This window comes from Pimephales promelas, chromosome 1, assembly GCF_988280905.1.
Source record: "Pimephales promelas chromosome 1, fPimPro1.hap1.1, whole genome shotgun sequence".
Taxonomy (NCBI): domain Eukaryota; kingdom Metazoa; phylum Chordata; class Actinopteri; order Cypriniformes; family Leuciscidae; genus Pimephales; species Pimephales promelas.
Window position 1 is genome coordinate 15,066,699 of NC_142769.1, and position 19,683 is coordinate 15,086,381.

A 19,683-nucleotide genomic window follows, 5' to 3' on the forward strand; every position below is an offset into this window, starting at 1 on the left:
GGGCTTGGGCCCTAATAATAATAATCCTAAGGAAAACAATAGGGCCTTCGCACTTTCAGGGCTTTGGCCCTAAAAAAATAAATAATCGGAAAGAAAACAATAGGGCCTTCGCCCTTTCAGGGCTTGGGCCCTAATAATAATCCTAAGGAAAACAGTAGGGCCTTTGCCCTTTCAGGGCTTGGGCGCTAATAAATAATCCCAAGGAAAACAATAGAGCCTTCGCCCTTTCAGGGCTTGGGCCCTAAATATAGCTGCAAGCAGCAATTAACAGGGCCAAGCACAATCAGACGACAAGAAATGCCAACATGTGTCAGACCAACTGCAGCAAGGAGCAATTGAAGACATTTAAAGATTAATTTAGGCAAAATGGCTGAAAAATCACACACAATTAACTAAAAATGTGATTAAATGGAGTATCACTTTAGACCAATAGGTGGCGTAGTTACAAAATCGATGTGATGTGGTGAGAGTTTGGTGACAATTGGTGATACAGTTTGGTGATACATCTATGTGCCAATTTTGGTGGAAATATCTCAATTCGTTTCGGAGTTATAGACATTTATCTGAAAAAACATGTAAAAACTGACTGACACGTGACTTTGATGGAGTTTTACTACCCATTACTATCAATATTTTTGCATTTGGGCATTAGCAATTTGCCAGCGACCTATGTTTCCAATTTTCTGACGGTGGTTTCGTCTCGATCGGACTAGCGGTTTCGAAGATATCGCCAAATGTTTTTTTTCGCGCTAAATTGCAACGCTACACAAACCGTAAGACAAAATCCAGCAAATGTGGTATCGTTAGACTCGGCAAGAATTCAGGACCTCAAGGAGATGTCTCCCGTGAAAATAAGTCAACCACAGCCAGAGTTATAAGCATTTGAAATTTTTATCTTACCACTAGTTGGCGCTGTTTCAAAACTTCTCAGGCTCCTTCAGGGCATCGTACTGATGACCCATACCGATTTTTGTAACAATTCATTCATGCGTTCAAAAAATACAGCATTTTAGCACAAAATGCGGTAACACTTTACAATAAGGTTCATTAGTTAACATTAGTTAACTACATTAGTTAACATGTACAATATGTGAACAATACTTCTTCAGCATTTATTAATCTTAGTTAATATTAATTCCATCATTTACTAATACGTTATTTAAATCAAAGGTTGTATTAGTTAACATTAGTTAATGGACTGTGAACTAACATGAACGCACAATGAACAGCTGTATTTGTATTAACTAACATTAACAAAGATTAATAAACACTGTAACTAATGCATTGCTCATCGTTAGTTCATGTTAGTTAATACATTTACTAATGTTAACTAATGAACCTTATTGTAAAGTGTTACCCAAAATTCAAAATGACCGACAGCCAAAATGGCTGATCTGGAAAAATTGGATATCGGTCGACTCGGCATGACGCCCTAAATCTAACAAGACCATGTTTGTGATTTTTGGACAAAATGTTCAGAAGTTATGAGCAAAAATAGTCATTTTTCATATCTCACGGCCCGTAGGTGGCGCTGTTCCCAACTTTGGCATGGAACCTCAAAACATGTTTCTGATGAAGTGTACCAATTTTCGTTTCGATTTATCAAACTTTGGCCAAGATACTAGCCTGGCTGCTCCCTCCTATGCACTTCCGCTCAATTTCATTTTACTTCAGTACTACGTCTGGCACCGCTCCATATCCTTAGGTTTCCAGAAATCAATTTTTTGTAGGACCAATCAGCGAATAGAGGGAGTGGCTGAGAACGATGACGTTGATGTAAGCGCATCAGTTTGAGTTCAGTAATGGCAGCGGAGAAAGACGTGAGTAAAGCTATTTGGTCCGTTGTTGGAAAAGAAACTGCTGAATATACAGAATTTAAAGCCGGATTGTTATCGTCTCACCTCTTGTTGCACAACTGAGGACCAAGTGAAGGAGGCAGAAAGTTTGGAAGTTTGTGCTGGGCAGCTCGTGCACGATGACCGTGACATTTTGGACGGACGGTTTAGCCTGGTGTTCGCGGTGTTCGGAAGCCCCGAGTCCTGGCTGCTAAACTATGGTTGAAGATCCGCTCAGGAGTCATGTCAGTCACTCATATTCCCAACTGTAAATTTACTGATTCTTGTGATGAATAGAACATTTTGAGCCCCTTTGTGCACTCGTGCAGGAGGTTGGTGTGTCAGTTTTGCATGTTGTAAATCATACAAATTGGTTGTGATTTTTTAAAAATAATTGTCATAAATAAAAATGTGAAAAAACATACTTTGAATATATTTGATTTTCAGTTTTAGATGGCAATGGTTGATTTGTTTTACAAAAAAAAACTAAAAAACTAAAAACCATAATTAAGGTAATTATGAAACAATAAGACGTAATATGAAAAATTGTTGTTTATTACATATCTGCAGATGGAGACAGACTGATCATTCACTGTACAGCATTTGCGGCAGATCAGGAAACGACCACAGCGGCGTATTTGTAATGATTAGACACAGCTTCCACCGTTGAATGTATATATCACTGTCCTTCGTGTCAAATATACATTTCGAATTAATAATTGTTCCTAGATTAACAAAACCTGCGGCGCTCGTTGACTGAAATCCTATTGTAAACATAATCCTCTGATCATTCAGACTTGTTTCCAGCCATTTCGGCGCGTGACATACGTCACACAACACCCCGTTAGCGATTGGCTATGGCAGATCGTGAGTGACTTTGGGCAGATCCAATAGATTTGAACTTTAATAGTGAACCCGCCTACAAGGAAGGAAATGTTTCTCAATGGAGCGGTTCCAGACTCTATGTGGAAATGAAATGAACTAGAGTCTGGTTGAACCAGGCTACCAAGATACAGCCTATTAGCCAATTTTAGGTGGACCTCGTTAAGTTTGCGACACCATAACTTTTGAACAAAGATGAATAAAAAAATCGGGAACAGTACTTTTATGTGGCTCAGTGCGAAGATCATTTGAGTGCATGTCTGGAGAAAATTGGACAATTTGAAGGAGGAGTAGCGAAAAAACTGAACTGTACATTTCAAAATGGCCACTACGGTAATGGGCGGGGTCTTAATATACAGTATTGGTTGTGATCAGCATGATGAGTGGAATCAGGTGTACTAAGTTTCATGTCTCTAGAGCAAAGGGTTCAAAAGTTAACCATTTCAATGTTGAATTTTTGAACTGGTGGTGGCGCTATAGATTTGGTTCTAGAGGGTCAAAAATTGGTCCAATTACTAATCACTGGGGTGGCAGTGGCTCAGTGGTTCATGTGGGTTGTCTACAAACCGAAAGGTTGGTGGTTCAATCCTCGGTTCCACCTGACCAAGTGTCGAGGTGTCCATGAGCAAGACACCTAACCCCAGCTGCTCCGGACGAGCTGGATGGCGCCTTGCATGGCTGACACCGCCGTCGGTGTGTGAATGAGTGTATGAATGGGTGAATGTGAGGCAAACGTAAAGCGCTTTGGTGGCCATTAGGTCTATGAAGGCGCTATATAAATGCAGTCCATTTACCATTTACCAATCATTAGCATCCCTACAAGTGTGCCAAATTTCATCATTTTCCTAATTACGGTTCATAGGGCTGCCATAGACTTCCATTTATGGAATAATAATAATAAGAAGAAGAAGAAGAAAACCAACAGATACGATAGGTGCTTGGTGCTTGGCCCCTAATAATAATAATAATAATAATAATAATAATAAAACCAACAGATACAATAGGGGCTACCCCTTCGGGGCTTGGCCCCTAAAAACTAACAGATACAATAGGGGCTATCCCCTTTGGGGCTTGGCCCCTAATAATAATAATAATAATAATAATAATAATAATAATAAAACCAACAGATACAATAGGGGCTACCCCTTCGGGGCTTGGCCCCTAATAAAACCAACAGATACAATAGGGGCTACCCCTTTGGGGCTTGGCCCCTAATAATGAAACCAACAGATACAATAGGGGCTACCCCTTCGGGGCTTGGCCCCTAAAAACCAACAGATACAATAGGGGCTATCCCCTTCGGGGCTTGGCCCCTAATAATAAGAAAACCAACAGATACAATAGGTGCCTCAGCACCTTCGGTGCTTGGCCCCTAATAATAGGAAAACTAACAGATACAATAGGGGCTATCCCCTTCGGGGCTTGGCCCCTAAAAACCAACAAACACAATAGGTGCCTCAGCACCTTTGGTGCTTGGCCCCTAATAAAACCAACAGATACAATAGGGGCTACCCCTTCGGGGCTTGGCCCCTAATAAAACCAACAGATACAGTAGGGGCTACCCCTTCGGGGCTTGGCCCCTAAAAACTAACAGATACAATAGGGGCTATTTCCTTCGGGGCTTGGCCCCTAATAATAATAATAATAATAATAATAATAATAAAACCAACAGATACAATAGGGGCTACCCCTTCGGGCTTGGCCCCTAATAATAAAACCAACAGATAGAACAGATCAGCACCTTTGGTGCTTGGCCCCTAAAAATGCATTTAGCACACTGAATAGCCTACAATGTTTAAATAATTCAGAACTGAGCTTGCATCAAATGTTTTAATTTAGCCACATACAATTTGATGGGTTAGTACTTGGAAATGCAACAGCAGTTTCCTTGATTAAGGGAACCAGAATAACGTGTGACAGGCTTTCATCTAAATGTGCAACACATCAATAGGCTTTAGGTTGCTGTATAGACGAATCCGACGAGCGTTCTGTGTAGGCTGCCATCTTGTGGCGACGCCATTACTGAGCTGTTACACAGGCATATAGACATATGCACCGGTATGTAAACAAACCTCTGTGATAACGCAAACTCACCCTCGATGGCAGCTACAGCCAGGCAGAATGACTTGTTGGTTTGATCTGTGACTGCAGTGGCCTCCAGTCACAGATGAAGGTACAAACGATCTTACAGATTAACGTTATTTATGAAAATAGCTTGGCAAGCTAGCTAGGCTAACGTTTGCTAACGAGGAAACTATAAAAAGATCTGTCCATTTGGCAACAATAAATAAATAAATGAATGAAATCAAATAAACAAATTCATGTTTTTCATTTGTGTCCATTATTTATCTCATTTTCACATTGCAACAGGCAAGGGTAAGGTAACGTTACAGCTAGAAAGTATACATAATATCGACCAATTAGTGTTTTTAAACCATGGAAAGAGATCAATATAACAGCAGGAAAACAATTATGTCACATAACGTTACATTTAGCTCAGGAAAGCCATTTAATGACCATAGCATGTTAATTGAATAGAAAAAATAGCAAGAGAGGAGTTTTACTGCCACCATTGAAACAATTTATAACGGAAACTGTTTACCCACTCGACATTATACAAGGGGTAACGTTGTAACGTTAGTGACAGTCGTAAATCGCGGGCTGTTTATTCCAGTGGACGCAAGTTGCAACTAAAACAATAGGAGGCAATGGCGCAACGCTACCCAGCAACAGCTCAGTAATGGCGCCCCGCTTACTTCCGGTAGTTTCGCCGGATTCGTCTATAGGTAGCTGGTATTGGGAGAAATAATTTAAGCCTAAAGTACCTACCCTCATTGGCATCTGTCTGAGAACTGTCACTTTTAAGCGAATCTAGGAATGACAGATAAGAAAATCAGTTAACATTTGAGCAATGAATACAATGTAGACTTAACTGTTTGGCTGACTCAATTCTATTTTCCTACAAACCTTCCTCCTCATTGCTGACCCTCACAATCGCCTCAATAACAGCCCTATCATAGCTAACATTCATCAATTCACACAGCTCCTTTACAGAGACAGACATCACAGAAAAACAGAGCAGAAAAAATATAGCGCAATGCCAAGTCAACATTGCTTCACTTCGTAAATCCGTGCGTTAATATCTTCACAATAACGTAGCACGATAACTAGTGCTGGAAACTGGTACTAGCCTCAGTACAGTATGAGTGAGGCATGTTCTAGTGACAGTCATTACAGTAGCATTACAGATTATCATGTTTCAACACATTATGTTTAGAAAACAAAAATGTCTTTAATATCAAACATGTAAGACAAATTACTAAAAGCAAATAGACTATGTCAAGAAAGAACATAACTCCAGCTACAAAACTGATTGTGACTTTTCCTCAGATTCCTGGCAGGGCCGGCCCGTGGCATAGGCGGTATAGGCAAATGCTAAGGGCGCTACCACTCAGGGGGGCGCCAAAATGAGTGAAACGAGTGAAATTTTTTAATTTTTTTTTTTTTTTACTAATACTATTTTAAAACCATTCATTCGAAATACTACAAAATAAAGCAAAACAGCTCCACAAAATCTCAACTAAGTCCCCCGACTCCGGTCCGGTGCATGAATCTCCCCCCGCCCAGCGAGTGCTTGAAGTGCGCCAGAAACAGAGCGCGCGCGATCAGTTTACTGTTGGTCATTTGTTTTTTAGCGTCGCCCCTCGCCGCATCCAATGTAGACAACATTGCTTTCGTTTGAGGGCGCTTAGACTCAAGCACTCCCTTAGAAACGGGCCTGGCAGCCATCTAGACACGGTGAAAGTTTCCTCATTGTGACGGATGGCCGAATTTTCATGACACATTTAAATTAGCATTATAGTCTGCTGTGATAGATACAGTGCCAAAAGAAGAGGATACAATGGGATAAAGACAGAGGTAAAGTGATGTAATGAATGAACAGTTTATCTAATTGCATAGTATTAAGATGCTATAATTTAATGGCAGTTATTTGTATACCCTATAACTTTATGTTAACAGTAAGTTAGTTCTGAGTTCTTCAGAGCCCCCAGACAGACAATGCGATTTGTAGCCACTGGCAATTAGTTGCAGCAGGTGTTTTTGTTGTTGTGTTAAGTCTGGAGCACCAGCTGGGTGGTGGGCGTACCCAAAACAAGGATAGGAAATGGCACGGCAGCTGATACTTTTTTTTTTTAAGCTCAAGACAGATTTCACGCAAAACAGGCAGAAAGTACATGCATTGTGAACGTCCGACTTATTATCATTTTCGTTCCGTCTCGTCAACGAAAACTCGAAAACGTCTTGTCATGTTTTAGTCACCTTAGAGCCATTTTTAGCTAGTCAACATCATGCTATCATCATAAAAAAAGTGCGTCAACGAAATCATTTCGTTATCGTCATCACTGACGAAAACATCACTGGTTGTAGTTCCACTGGAGGCGATCGCTCATGAGTGCAAAATGAATGGGAGTCTATGGAGCTAGACAGCTAAATTTGTCTCTTTCACCTCATTGCACCTCATTGTCTCTTGCACCTCATTGTCTCTTTCACCTCAAGCACAATCAAATATGAGAATTGAAGAATTCTCATATTTGATTGTAGGTTTTGCAAGTTCAGGTCGAAAATTGAATGAATGAGTACTTGTGTCCTTTCGATTTCTTACAGGTTGAGTTGTTGTTGTTGCCCATAACACACTAGCATTCTGCTAATGAACACTGGTTGGTCAGTGAAGGACTGATTACGACCAGAGATACCGCTTGATGGCATTGTGGCATCCGAAGCAGGACCAGAATTTAAGAACTTCAGTTTTACAAAAGCTCTTCAAGCATGTGTATTTACCTTTGTCAGCTGTCTCGAGAAAAAAGAAAGTGCAGAGCGTGAAAGCACCAAAGTGACTGAAGGATTGCCGTTAAGCAGTATCTCTGGTCGTAGGATGTGAATGACGTCATTGACTTTTAAAAGGATTTTTTTTAAAGCAAATAAGTGACTCTAAAAAATCTAACACCCAACAATGTGTAATTTCTTTGCATCTCGTTTCGAATACAACATTCAAATTACTGGACAAAAAAGTATATCTTGAGAAAAGGGATTTTGAGGGGTATAGCTCCTTAGACCTCCATTCATTCTGCACTCATCCTGTGAGCATCCATCATATGGAACCAGATTGGAACTGCAACCAGCTCAGAAGCCAGAAGTTTACTGAGAGTGGAAGTTCTCCCCTTATTAGACATTCTCTTCACTCCCTCTAGAAATTGTGTGGGTTACATGTTCTGCGTTGCCACTAATAGCAGATGTAAAAACAATGATAGCAAAAAACAGTTTTGTAAAAATTTTCACACTCCACATTTAGGGGGACCACAAGCTGAAGAGATCATGCAAAAGAGGTTGCAATATTTTCTTAAATCCATATGTTTCACCTCTTGTTCTGTACAAAACTGTATCAAGAATAAATTGAAGACAACGTTTACTGAAACATTGATGGTACATTACCCAAAATCTAGTAGATTGGACATAGCTTGTGCGTCTTTCTTGATGTCTTGAGAGGGTTGCAAATTTCAAAGTCTTCAACATATAAGCACACGGATATCCTCAAATCATCGAGAAGAAATCATTTGCTTTAAAATACTGACCATCCTGAATTGGATTGTCAGTATTTGTCTTTTAAACATCTTTTTGTACAACATAGAATTAAAAAAGACAGATGTTTAGTTCTCATAGCCTTGGCTAGCTCTGCGACCGCGGGCATGCTCAAACTTCCTGCCTTTGGAGTGCACATAGGGCTTGGTGTGGCTGTGACCCCCCCCCACACACACACACACACACACACACACACAGCCACACCAAGCCCTATGTGCACTCCAAAGGTCCTGGAGCTTTTCCAAAATGCCTGTACACCTCTCTACCGTTACGGGATCCGGACAACAGAACGGTGCCCTGTCCTCTAGGTGCTGTGAGGGCCATTACTGATGCTATTAACTGTTGAGAACTGACTTTCGACCACTTTGAGTAAGTCATTCTGACCAAGTAAATTCTGTAAAGACTCAAGTATTGGAACATATTAAAAAGTTCTGTTTCCTTGGCTTCAAAAACATACTCCACAGAGTCTACAACTTTAAAAAAATGCCCATAATAATACAACGTCTAAAAAACTGGATGTTTTGAATATTCCTAGAACATTCAGAAATAACGTTTTTGTAATTTAATGGGAGCATTATGAAAAAACGTTCTTATAACCTACAACTGTTATCTCCTGTTATCAGGAGAGTTTCGCGAACACATTTTATGTGCAGGATTCTCTGAGGAAGCCCAGATAAAATATAACTATTCTTCCTAGAGCAGCGTGTATCGGAGAGCACGTGGCACATTATATTCCGAGAGAGATTTATGCTCGTGCGCAGAGAGATTTGTGCTCGCGCATTATATTAATGTACTTTCGCGCTACAATAGTGCGCTCTCGACATTTGACAGGAAAATAACAGCATAGTTCTGCAGCAACCATCTTCCCTGTAACACCAGAGCACTGCTGTATACCCTCGGCCTCGCCTCGCAGTCGCTGCTTAGAAGTGCAACATTTTATAGGGTCTGCCTGAAACAGTGTCGCGTGTGCAGTGAATGAAATACATCAGTATGGTGGTATATTAAAATGAATATAACAAAAATATACACTGGTTTTCAGTATGAACCGGTATACCGCCCAGAACTACTCCTCAACTATCATCTCAAATGAAACGAACACCAGGGCTGAAACAGTGTCATCATGTTACAGGGCTGAGAAGGAGATTTTACGACCATGCGAGAGACAGAGAGACAATGGGAAGACGGAAAAAAATCTTTAATACAGACTTTGCTGCATTAATCATAGACTAACTAATCTATAAATGAACATGCAACATAGCATTGTGTAAATGATTTACTGTCTTGTGTGTGATTATGTATATACTATGGTATGTATTTTATTATACTACAGGGCTGTTGAATGCTTGATTCTGATTGGTTGAGAACGTTCTAAAGGTGTGCAATTATTTTCAGGGAAACGCACGGCTAAAGTAGCCTGGTAATACCAGACTCTGCTACTTCACTTTGCTTCGTAGACGGAGTCTGGAATGGCATAATAGAGAAGTGTTTTCTCTCTCGCAAGGGGGCGCTTCTCTGAAGTTTAAAATCATTGGTTACCCGTAAGCCAATCAGACAAGTTTATTTATGACGTATGTTATGCGCCGACACGGCCGCATCGAGACATTATGCATCGAACTAAAATCTATGATCGAACTTCCACTGTAAACAGGGAGCGGCGCTTTTGTAAGGGCTGCAAAATGTGTGTCAACCGGGAATGAACAATTCACAAACTAGGTTATTTATGAATTACTGAGTTGCGGCCGCCCCGCAACGTCGGCGTGCCCCGCTCTCACGAGTCTGATTTAGCTTCCGCCGCCCCGCATTGCCGCGAGGGCGAGCCCCTGCTCTCACGAGTCATGAATGATTTAGTTTCCGCCGCCCCGCAGCGCCGCGATCGGGCGAGACCGAGCCGCTGCTCTGGCGAGTCATGAATAGGAAGTTCATTTTACTGATTTTCTGAGTCATTCGAGTCATTTCGTTTATTTTAGTGGCTTAATGTTATAATTTTAACAGCCAAATTCCCCGATCACATCCACCTACGCAATGTTGATCATATTCTGAATTAAGAAATCATAATGCAGTAAAAATGATTTACAGGGAACAGAGAGAATCAAAAGTGTATGCGCGTTGTGCAAGCTACATAATGGCCAAGCATGCTGGTTGTTGCTGGTATATGTTGCAAATAGAGGGGCAACAAAATTGTTTTTTGCCTAGAGCGGCAGAAGTGCACGCGCCAGTCCTAGCTGTAAACACTGATGATGCGAGTGAAATACCGGAGTGAACATGGCTGTAAACGACTTTTGCTTCAGTTTGAAAAACCCCGGAATGTTCTCCATAACAGAGCGAATTGTATCCCGTGTCTTGTTTCCCATTTCTGCGCGGTTGTTTCGGTTTTCGATTTCTCTAACCTACAATGTCAACTCGGCGCTTAGCGTCTACGTCACGGCTTTCAACCCGCCCTCTGTTCGTTGATTGGCCGGCTGTTTTCAGGCCGGTGGAAAACTGAAAGATAGGCCACTATCTCAGACTGACTACAGGAGTGAAATTAAATTAGCGTAAGTAGGAAGTCTGACGTAGTCAGGCTACGGCTAAAGTACTTTCAGGCAAGTTTGAATCGCATTACAGTCCATATCACTGCGCATAGTTAACTGTAATAACAGAAAATAGTATACAATTCATAACAAGAGAAGACGTGCAGCCCCATGCACTTGATCTGCAATTGTCTAACTTCACAATCAATTGATACATACAGGTTTAATTTTAATAAATAAAGTATAGTCCTATCTATAATAGGCTAAATAGAAAATTAAACTGAATAGGCTATTTAAATAAATAATAGTCCTGCAGCACGGGTTTTCTTAATTATTCCAGATAATATAACAAATAAATGATTATTGATAGGCTTACTTGTTAAATGGGATTTGTGTTTTTCATTTATTGGGTTTTCTACTGTCAATTATAGAAAACAATAATGAACGAATTATTTAAAACGAAGTTAATAAATAAATAAAAAATAATATTGACGCACATGCTTTTCTGTCTCATTATTTCAACATCTCTCTCTCTCTCTTTCTCTCTCTAATAACTGCATTAATAACTGGATAAAGCTGGGGCAGACTAGTTTAGGCCTACTAAGGCCAGTTATGAATTTAATCTGACTGATCATGCCCAAACGCACGTTCAGTCTGTGTTCACACAGTTGGTGTTTAGCAAGACCTGCTACAGTCGATGGAAACAGTCAGTCTTCGAATATTTCAGCGAATTGTAAGTGTGTCCCCCATCATTACATTAGTCTGCTATCAGTGGCTCAAACCTCCGTCACTACCTCTAAAATGACGTTTTGGAATTAGCAACGGAGGCATGGGATTAGACGCGTAAGAAATTAGTCCTACATACAAGAGAGCTTTAATGTCAAAAACTTGACAATCGTCTTGATATGAATCATCTGAACAATGTTTTGAGGTGTGGTAACTAGTATAAGCGGAATAATTGACTTCAGGCCGTTGAATTATCCGAAAAATAAAGCACACCCGAGGTGTAAGGGCCACTCTGCTTTGCGTCGTGAACGCATTACCACCTCGGGTGTGCATTATTTTTCTGGTAACACTTTACAATAAGGTTCATTAGTAACTACATTAGTTAACATTAACTAATGTAGTTAACTAATAAAACTAATGTAAGAATGAACAATACTTCTACAGCATTTGTTAATCTTTGTTGACGTTAATTTCAACATTTACTAATAATTTGTTAATCTTGTAAACATTAGTTAATGCCCTGTGAACTAACATGAACAAACAATGAACAGCTGGATTTGTATTAACTAACGTTAACAAATATTAACAAAAAAGTAACAAATGTATTGCTCATGGTTAGTTCATGTTAGTTAATACATTAACTAATGATTAATAAATGAACCTTATTGTAAAGTGTTACCATTTTTCTAATAATTCCTCGGCCTGTCGTCAATTATTCCTTACTTATAGTACAGAGCTGTTGAATGCTTGATTCTGATTGGTTGAGAACGTTCTAAAGGTGTGCAGTTATTTTCAGGGAAATGCATGGCTAAAGTAGTTTCAGGCGAGTTTGAACCGCATTACAGTTCCATATCACTGCGCGTAGTTAACGGAAAATAAGATACAATTCATAACGAGAAGACATGCAGCCCCATGCACAATCAATTGACACATACAGTTTAATTTTAATAAATAAATTATAGTCCTATCTATAATAAGCTAAATAGAAAATTAAACTCAATAAGCTATATAAATAAATTAATAGTCCTGCTGCACAGAGTTTCGTAATTATTCCAGATAATTTAACAAATAAATAATTATTGATAGGCTTACTTGTTAAAGGGCTTTGTGTTTTTCATTTATTGTGTTATCTACTGTCAATTATAGAAGACAATAATGAACGAATTAATTAAAACAAAGTTAATAAATAAATAATAATATTGACACACATGCTTTTCTGTCTCATTATTTCAACATCTCTCTCTCTCTCTCTCTCTCTCTCTCTCTCTCTCTCTCTCTCTCTCTCTCTCTCTCTCTCTCTCTCTCTCTCTCTCTCTCTCTCTCTCTCTCTCTCTCTCTCTTCCTCTCTCTAATAACTGCATTAATAACTGCATAAAGCCAGGACAGACTAGTTTAGGCCTACTAAGGCCAGTTATGAATGTAATTTGATACTTCTGACTGATCATGCCCAAACGCCGTTCAGCGCGTTCAGCCGGTGTTCACACAGTTGGTGTTTAGTAAGACCTGGTACAGTTGATGGAAACAGTCGGTCTTCGAATATTTCAGCGAATTGTGTGTCCCCCATCATTACATTAGTCTGCTATAAATGGCTAAACCTCTGTTACTACCTCTAAAATTACGTTTTGGAATTAGCAACGGAGGCATGGGATTAGATGCGTAAGAAATTAGTCCTACATACAAGAGCGCTTTAATGTCAAACTTGACAAACGTCTTGATATGAATCATCTGAACAATGTTTTGAGGTGTGGTAACTGTAGTATAAGCGGAAAAATTGACTTCAGGCCCTTGAATTATCCAAAAAATAATGCACATTATGACTGCATTACCACCTCGGTCAATATAACCTCACCCGTATCATGCCTCCTACCTAATTAATCCTCATTTAATGACTCACACTTTGATGTGCATCACCTTCTCTTAGAATGCAATGTTGATTTGTTATATCTATTTGAGCATGAATGAACAGTCTAATAACACTGGGGATAAAGACCATATATCAACTAAGAGCCGCTTTCCCTCTCAGACATCTCACCTTTCTTAATGGTCAGCCAACCCTTAGGGGTTGGATCTTTCTCAGGCTTTATTACAGACAGTCCACATGTGACCTCTTCTACATGTAACCTGACTTCTCATAGTTAGAAGGATCTTCTCCATCACTACATTGTTCCATCTCTTACTCCTTTTTCCTACACGTATTTATGTATGCTTGTTTAGTTTATTCATGTTTATGATTTAGTTAATAAAACTTGGGCACTTTATGTATTTGGTTCTGACTCACTGCTTGCAAGCAATGTCTCTTTTACAATCTTGATCTGGCTACTTCCTCAAAGCGCTGTACATGCTAAGAAATACTTATTCTTCTGTGGCTATGGAAGATGCCCTTTTCTTAGAATGAATGAATTAATCAAAAGAGTTTGTTGGACGAATTGATTAATTGATTGTAAGATTAAATTAGCCATGTCAAGTTAATGCAATTAACTGACCTAAATATTCATAATTAATCATAAGTTATTATTGATTTTCAATATTTCCTTTAGCTAAGTTCCTTACATAACAGAAATGTGAAAACCACATTGCTTATTTTGTTTCTTTATTTGGGAGCTGTAGGGAGGTGTGCGCCATTTTTGTCCATGAGCTGTATGCCAAAATCATCAGTATTAAAACAATAAAAAAACCTGAAATATTTCAGTTGGTGTGTGCAACAAAGTTCAGGGAAGAAGGAGGCAGGAACCGGATCATAATAATAAAATAAAACTTTATTTAAATAAAATAAACAAACAAATTACCTGCCAGCAGCCCCTCGCGGACGACTGCTGGCTACCCAAAATAAAACATAAATACCGGCCAGCAGCCCCTCACGGACGACTGCTGGCTTACCAAATAAAATATAAAATACAAATAAAAGCAGGCCTGTTCCTCTCTCGATCATCCACTCCGTCGCCCCCCCTTTATGGCTCCGCTCCTTCGTGAGAGATGCGAGACCGGTGTGCCTCGCAGGTGCTGCTCATTAGCAATCGCACCACCGGCCTCGCGACTTTCTCTCACGTCCCTCGGCCGTCCTGCCCACCACAGTGTGCAATGAATCTAAAATATATGAAAGTTTAATTTTTATCATTACATTATGGAAAATAATGAACTTTATCACAATATGCTATTTTTTTTAGAAGGACCTGTACTTTGTCTTGTTCCATGAGCTATTAAAAAAAATTGTTACAATAATTTGTTTGCTTGTGGTGCTGTAGCAGGAATCAGATCAGTGCTCTTAAAAATATTATTGGATGTGAAAATGCTGGATGTGAAAATGGCTTCTTAAAGACTGCTGTCTAAAGGAGAACGTTTCTTAGGCAATGACTGTTCAGTGTCTCCTATACAGGTGAAACTCAAAAATTTGAATATCTGGAAATATTTGAACTTTATTTCAAATATTTGAATATATGGTTTTCATAAGCTGTTGGCCATAATCATCAAAATATAACAAAGAAAGGCTTGAAATGTCTCACTTTGCATGTAATGAGTCTATATAATATGTTAGTTTCACCTTTTAAGTTAAATTACTGAAATGAACTTTTGCACGATATTCAAATTTTTCGAGTTAGACCTGCCTCAAGTTCACGCTCTTGAAAACCATTTTGGCATTTTACTTCAGTATTTCTCTGAGAAAGAAGAATCGAACTTGACAGGAAACAAGTAATGTCATTTGTGAAGAAGAGTTGTTTCTTTTCATATGTGCAGGATTTGCTGTCTGAGCTGTCTAATGTGGCTTATGTTGACATTCTTGATGGAGATGCGGAGGGTCATGTTCGCTTCAAGAGCCCTGAAGATGCACAGAAAGTCATCACAGCCCAATCAGAATTTCAGAAAAAATACAACTGGAATCTTGAACTACTCTTAGGTTAGAAGGATTCTTTTCTTTAGATATATTTTAGGTTAAAACTATCATTTTTAAAGATGAGGTAAAAATAAATTCTCTATTGATGTTTAAAAAGGTGATCATGAGCAGAGGTACTGGCAGAAGATTTTGGTGGACCGACAAGCAAAGCTAAACAGTCCAAGAGAAAAAAAGCGTGGAACAGAAAAGGTAACAAACTATTTCAGTAATACAGCCTTTTACAGTAAAAATAAAGGCACTCATTGAGCTAAATAGGTTTTAAGTGAAAATGAAATTACTGTCTTATTTCATCAGCATCACATATTTGTTGTATTTCATAGCTCATTTCTAAAGCTGAGAAAATCATCATTGCTCGGACGAAGGAAGCTAGCAAGCACTTCCACTTTGATGACTAACAGTATGAGCAATAATTCCTTCAACAACAAAAAAGTTAAAAGCTATTTTAAATGACCTTGCCAATTAATTGTAAAATGTTTCTTATGCTTGGTGTTGATCAGACCTGTTATCTTATTATAAGAATGTTCAGTAATGAATGAGTTTCAATGTGGAATTTCCTTTCAGAATAAAGACGTCTGTCATATCCACCTTTATTATTTTTATATGCTTTACAGACTTTTTTGTTTTGTTTGCATGAGACATTTTAAGTTGTTTACATATTTGGTTTGGAGTCTAGTGTAAAGAATGTATGTATGCAATATGTAGTGTGCCATCTTTTCTGAATGAAACAAGCAGGATTACATACATTTTGATGGCCATTGAAGGCTCCAAAATCAATCAATATAATGTTTGTATATTGGCTTTTTAATTACTTTTTTTTTTTTAATAAAATGTATTTCTGAAAGCATTGGTGTTTTGTAAGAAAGTCAGGACTCAGGAAGCTAGGAGTCTGGACTCTGTTATGGTGGGCAGTGGTTGTCATTGATGCATTTCGATTCCCTTATCACAACATGCAGAAGTAACAGCCATCACCCTCCAGATTGCAGTGACCCAACACATAAAGGAACTTGTCATTTGTTCTGATTCAAAGTCTGAATTTGTCCTCCACTCAGCTACACAGAGATTTAACGCACTAGTAAGTGAATAATCTGTCAACTAAAAGCAACCAAGATAACAGTGCGCAAGATGATCAGAACCAACATCACCAACCAGTTACCCCCATAGATTCGTTTTGTCCCTGTCCCAGAAAGCCAAATTCTTATAAACAAACAAAATACTTTGACAACACAAGCTCACTTCACTGTCAGTGAGGCAAGATCCAACCGCCATGTGCAAGCCAACCACCTCAGCCCAATGTGCAAGTCACCTTCCATGTCTGACAAAATACAAAAAGACAACAATGAGAACAAAGTTGTGCAGAATACTGAGTCCTGAGCAAGGACTGTCCCTAAAGTTAGTTTACTCAAAGTCACTCTGGATAATAGTGTCTGGTAAATGACAAATAATAACTAAACCCTAGAAACAAAATTCTCCATGAGGAGAAGGCACCACTTCTTGTGTCATCAATGTCATGCTGAGAAAAAAAGCAATACTTCCATGAATACTATGAATAACATTAACAACAATAACATTAACTTAGAAATAAGACTTACAGCAGTGAAATCAACGGGTTCATTCAATACGATGTGTAGGCATACTGAAACATTCATTTTACAATATATTTTTGATATAACAGACTGGAGACAGACTGATAAAAGTCCAGTAACTTACCGTAATCATGAAGACCTTACAGGATGTCATATCGAGTTGATGGGAGAAATGCTGAAATGGCAAATTGCATTTCGAAAAACAAAGAAATCAATCAGGACATTAAAGTGTTCCAAAAACAAGACAACAAAATACCCTTAACTTGTTTTTTCATTTTGATCCATCGGCCTGGTGCTACTGTCATAGCAAGTTTGAAGATGGCCGCCAATTGGCTCTTTAAAGTCCCCGTGAAATCAAAATTGAACCTATTTACTTTGTTAGCCCATATTACTAGTCTTGTGGTGAACAATTAATCCGTGCAAGTGAATATATATTAAAAAAATGTTTTACCTTAGTAATCTTTAATCAAAATCTGAAAAGTTACTTCCGGTCTGGAACGGTTTCTTTTTCTGATGACGTAGGTTTCACAGTTTGGGTGGGGAAACGCTTAACCACTCCCCTCAAACCGTTAGTTTGCTATGAGCGAGAGATGGAGAGGAGGAGCGCTAGAGTAAAACCCTGCCCTCTGTTCAATATTCCGTTTCACTTGGAAATACGTCACAGCACTGGAGAAAAATCGTTTGCAACTTCCGGTTCACGGGGACTTTAAGGTGAGACACCACACAGGTGAATAGGGTAAAACTTTTTACTTACAGATATCACCATGAAACTTAACCAGTTGATTGCTCACATGAATGGGAGAAAATAATGTATTTTGAGTTTTCTGTAATTTTATGTTTAAATATGCTAATCAGGGTATCTCTAATTACATAGGCACTAATTTGCATATATTTTCAAGAATTTATATTTTGACGAATCTGACCATTGAAAAAAACAAGGTTAAAAATTATTTTAGCATTTAGTTGATTCAATGAAAAGACATTACCAGAGGGGATTATGAATAGTTCTTTTTGTTACCCTGTAAATCAGAAAATACCGCCAATAGCATTAAATTGATTTCCGCCCTATTTTTAGGCATAAAATGTCATATAAATCAGGCCAAGAATGATACATCAACAAATCCCTCCGGAAAAACCTTCACAATAGCTTGTTTTCATGACATCACGCCACTGCGTTGCCATGGCACGAAATACAAATGGAGGGCAGGAAATTATTTGCTGTATTTAGAAAGCATGTAACAAACATAAAATGCCTGTGTTTTGAGTCATTTATGGCTACTTGAATCGATCAAACCACAAGGAGTTTTAATCGTGTTCCAAAAGTTGTTAGCCTGGATGCCAGCCCGAACTCCGCCCACAACATTTTTTGGTCGGGAAGTTCGGTCTGAACTCGATCCATTGAGGAGTAATTATGATCAGGCAAAAAATGATCGGGCCAAACAGATTGCCAGGGCGGGCTTTATATGATGATGGACAGATGATCTGCAGGGACGTAATCATCACGTTATCAAAGAGCGCTAACTGGTTTCCATCAGAGATGACTGCAGCTGGAGAATTGAGATGTATAGATTCCGCTGTCGCGTCTGTTTTAAAAATTAATCAACGGCGAATTCCTTTTAAAAGACAAACAGAAAACTGCAATCAAGGCATTTGTCGATCGGAAAGATATTCAGTAAAAGTGTAACTTATCAGCTGGCTCTGACGGTCGCTAAGTTTAGAAGATGGGACGTAATGAAAAGCATGTGGTCGTTGTGATTTCTCCTTTGGTCGCACTCATGAAGGACCAAGTGAAAGAAGCAACACTTCTAAAATAAGAAAGTTCAGTTGTTGACAACTATGCTATGCAAAATATTTGACTTACTGCATTGTTCTGTCCGACTATCCAGTTGAGTGCAGAGTTTTTTTTTTCCTGGTTTGGTTAAGACACGCCTCATAATCAAAGCCCTATCCCAGCTAACACACGACGTAACAGTTACGTAATATATTCGTACTTTTTGGTCACTTTATGACTTACCAATTGACAACGTAACTACAACGTCGTATGCTCGTAATTTCATAACCATCATATTACCAACCAACAACGTCGTCAGTACGTCCTCCTAAGGTTATAAAATATGGTATAAAAAAGCATGATTGTCAAGTGAATGAGAACTACAATGAGTTCCCTTTCGTAGTCACTTCGAGTTACGTCAGAAGTGACGGAGATTGGGGGATTTCGCATAGAAAGCCAATCCTCTTCGAGTATTAAAACACGAGCCAATGGCATGCAATGCCTTGGGGCTGCGGAAATTTGCATAGCGTACTCCGCCCTACTCCGTGAGTATAAAAGGAGGAGGTGAACGCAACCGCAGTATGTTTTTCGCTTCAGAGCCAAGAGAACCTCTTCACTCCTCAAAGCTGATTCAAGACTCTTCGAGACGAGCGTCCTCTTCAGTGTTGGTGTGACGGCGGTACCCAGCGAGATTCTGCATTGCCTGCGATCTGTGCAGTGGTTTGCCAGACTTTGCGCTTCTCCCTGGTAGCCTCAGCGCTGAAAGAGTGAATTTCTCTCCTCTCTGTAAAAGAGCTGCACACGGCACGTCTTTTTAAAGATGGTTCGCCCGTGCCCTTCTGGATGTGGT

The 19,683-nt window shown here is 39.2% G+C and overlaps 1 protein-coding gene across 3 annotated transcripts in view; it reads left to right on the forward strand.

The window, feature by feature from the left end:
* Positions 1 to 16,323, forward strand: part of larp7 (La ribonucleoprotein 7, transcriptional regulator) — an 89,251-nt gene extending 72,928 nt beyond the window's left edge. For 2 of the 3 annotated variants that reach the window (XM_039681385.2, XM_039681386.2), the window contains exons 12-14: positions 15,323 to 15,482; positions 15,577 to 15,668; positions 15,800 to 16,323. In XM_039681385.2, the coding sequence (XP_039537319.2) occupies positions 15,323 to 15,482; positions 15,577 to 15,668; positions 15,800 to 15,874 (327 nt within the window). In that variant the 3' untranslated portion in view covers positions 15,875 to 16,323. The remainder of the gene's footprint in view (positions 1 to 15,322; positions 15,483 to 15,576; positions 15,669 to 15,799) is intronic. The other variant, XM_089128104.1, reaches the window with a different exon arrangement.
* Positions 16,324 to 19,683: the final 3,360 nt, after the last annotated feature.